Source organism: Punctularia strigosozonata (assembly GCF_000264995.1).
Source record: "Punctularia strigosozonata HHB-11173 SS5 unplaced genomic scaffold PUNSTscaffold_103, whole genome shotgun sequence".
NCBI lineage: Eukaryota > Fungi > Basidiomycota > Agaricomycetes > Corticiales > Punctulariaceae > Punctularia > Punctularia strigosozonata.
In genome coordinates, this window is record NW_006767535.1 from 1 (window position 1) to 2,915 (window position 2,915).

At 51.1% G+C, this 2,915-nt stretch overlaps 2 protein-coding genes across 2 annotated transcripts; one reads left to right on the forward strand and one right to left on the reverse strand.

The window, feature by feature from the left end:
* Nucleotides 1–58: 58 nt before the first annotated feature.
* On the forward strand, nt 59–650 carry PUNSTDRAFT_31519 (uncharacterized protein; the record flags this gene model as incomplete). The annotated part of the gene is made up of 4 exons (XM_007389386.1): nt 59–152; nt 199–337; nt 389–555; nt 604–650. Coding segments are annotated over 4 exons (447 nt in total), but the record flags the coding sequence as incomplete, so codon positions are not given.
* A 1,363-nt stretch (nt 651–2,013) lies between these two features.
* On the reverse strand, nt 2,014–2,781 carry PUNSTDRAFT_31381 (uncharacterized protein; the record flags this gene model as incomplete). Its single annotated transcript, XM_007389387.1, has 3 exons — nt 2,014–2,037; nt 2,086–2,253; nt 2,332–2,781. Coding segments are annotated over 3 exons (642 nt in total), but the record flags the coding sequence as incomplete, so codon positions are not given.
* Nucleotides 2,782–2,915: the final 134 nt, after the last annotated feature.

A 2,915-nucleotide genomic window follows, 5' to 3' on the forward strand; every position in this document is an offset into this window, starting at 1 on the left:
ACGTACATGCCGCCTTAAGAAGATATAAGGGTCATCAGCCGAGCTTAAGGCCACGAAGATACCCCCGATACCCTGGCATGCCAACGGCTGGTACTGGGTCTTCGCACTCTTGACTGAATGCGAAAAATCGGAGAACAGGAAGGTTCTCTTTGGTCCGCAGGGTGGCGAGGTAAGTAAATATCAATGAGACCACTTCAGCTGTCTCAACGGCGGTGCAGGACATCCAAGGAGAGACGAAGAATGCGGTCTTTCGTCGAATTGGGCAAACTCTATTTCCGGAGTATTACAAGCAGGATAGCGGGACCCTTACAAACAGGATTCGGGCTCAGATTGAAAGGTAAGAAAGCTGTCACACCTGGCGAGTTGTATCTGAGTTAATTGCGCACAGTTTGACCTCCACGTACCGCGAACACTCAAAACGGCTCAAAGTGACCAGGGGAGGGAAGGGAGGCAACGACGAGTCTCCCATGGAGCAGGATGTCTACCTGGATGGCTGGTACATCCCACCGACTGGTCCTGACCAGTCAAACTGCGAAGATGCGAAGAATCTGTGGGGTAAGCCGTGTGTTTACAATCCGCACCTCTGACTGACGAAATCTCAAGAGCAAATCGAATTGGAATTCCCGCCATTCCCTCGCCTTCATGCCATCCTTGCCACCAAGCCAAATCACAATCCGATTGCGGTCACGACGGGTGTTGGTCCCCATGGGCGGCAGACGGTTCACCTGCAGCCCCCGAGCCCCCGTCTCAATGGTGAACGTGCTGCGCTGGCATCGTTGGATTCCAACATCGACCTATCCACCCTGCAGGATGCTGTCATGACACCAGAGCTGCAGGCCCAGTATACTGACCTGCTCGCAATGTTAGGCTCGACCGATTGTGAGATGCCGGCCGCCCCCTCTTCCGCAAGCACCAAAGCTCGTACGACGTCCACACCATCGTCCACGCCTGCGAGTTCCGCTCGCAAAGAGGACAGGGCACCGTCAAATACGCCTCGGTACGCCAAGCCGTCACTCAACATGTCGAATTCGTTTGCGTCGGGTTCCCGATACGAGCGAAAGGCAAATGACCTTGGTAGCACGATTCGGGATATCATGATGTAAGTGATGATAATGTTTGCCTTAGACATCATGACGCTCACCCATTTGCTAGGCAAAATTTACAAGTTCGTGAGATGCATGACCACCGTCGGCATGCCCTCGAGTCACGTCGAGTCCTCCTGGAGGAATTTCGAGAGGGAATCTGGACACGCGAAGAATATGCGCAGAAGCTCCGTGAGCTTGAGCGCATGCCTTCTGGGTCAGTTTCTCACCGAAGCCGTTCGGCCTCACCTCCTCGGTGTCCTAGGTCTCCGGAGTGGGGATCTATCAAGGAACCAGAAGAAGAGCTTTGATGCTGCACGCAATAATCATACTCTTTCTTTCACCTTTAATCAACCCTAACCCCTCCATTTATTACAGTAATATGAATGTATCTATTTTATGATCGCCGTGATGCAAGCAACTCATCAATGAGCTGCCTACACTTGGTTTTGCCTTGCCTATCCCCATTGATCTGAGGTTCAGCAGCCTGTGCATCTTGATCCGGCTCGGGTGGAAGCCCTTCTGCAATGAACATATCATGATAGCGTGTCCCTTCGGCTTCGATAAGAAAGTTGTGGAGAATGATTGCTATAGTGATCCATTTGCAGGCCTTGACGTGCACTTCCTTGTTCCGAATGTGTACCCGTAGTCCACGGAGGCACTGCCAGCGGCCTTTGAGAAGCCCCATGCAATGCTCGCTCCGAACCCGGATATTGGAGACAGCCTTGTCAAACATGGCTGCATCCCGTCGCAGTGATGCAGGTTTCTTGTGTACCGGGATTGTATGCTTGGTGCAGCTGTATGCAGAGTCCACCCAGGCAAACTCATTGCCTTTAAACATGAACTCGGGGTACTTGTAGGCAGCAGTGTGCTCAAATGCGGACTGATCATGTGCTGAGCCAGTGAGACCATGGGAGTAATCGACGATGCGTAGGTTAGATGGTACATTTCCAACCTATTTTGTATATGAGCATGATGTATAAAGATAAGATGATCCACTGACCTGTAAGTTCAGACCGTAATTACCTTTTCGGGTGTAGTATGCTTCGCCATCCAATCCAGGCTTCTCAAATAAGACGATGATTGTGCCATCGTACATAACCCAACCTTCTCTCCATAGACCACCAAGCCCGACATGCTGTTCCACCCAAATCTTCTCAACCTCAGTCTCCTCTGGTGACAACGGGCGGACAAATCTGTCATGGAGGGACTCAATGGCTGTAAACACCCGCTCTGTGTACCGTTCAACGGTCCCTTCAGAGCAGCCAGCCTGGCGGGCAATGTCCATGACAGAAGCACCATTTCCATAATGCCCAAGTCGGTAGAGCGTGATCAGGAGCTGCCATTCAACAGGTGCTTGTGGACGACGTCCATTGCTTTGGAAGATGGTGTGATTTTGGATGAGTTGAACGAGCATAGCAAAGGACTGTGGCTCCATTCGGATCATGTTCACAAAGCGTGGATGATGAGCAGGTTCCTGAGCATATGCAAAGGCGATATTCAAATGAGTGGATTTGGGAACATGGATGCGGGGATGCATGTAGCGAGTCTCGAGAATTGCCAAGATGATGTTGAGGTCCTGTTGTGTCCGCTGAAAGGCAGCCTCTAAATCTTCATGGTCTTCGGTAAAGATCTCTTCAATCAGCATGGCTGTGAGGTAAGCCTGTAGGAGGTTGTTCCGTTCAGATTCTACGGGCATGGTGGCGAGAGTTGCAAAGAGAGCAGATCTCAAGGAGATAAGGTGTGCAAGCGGCAGACACTGGATTGCCCAGACAATTGCCGGGCTGGTCATTTTGCAGTCAAAGTCTTAGTTCACAAGAAATGTACTACATG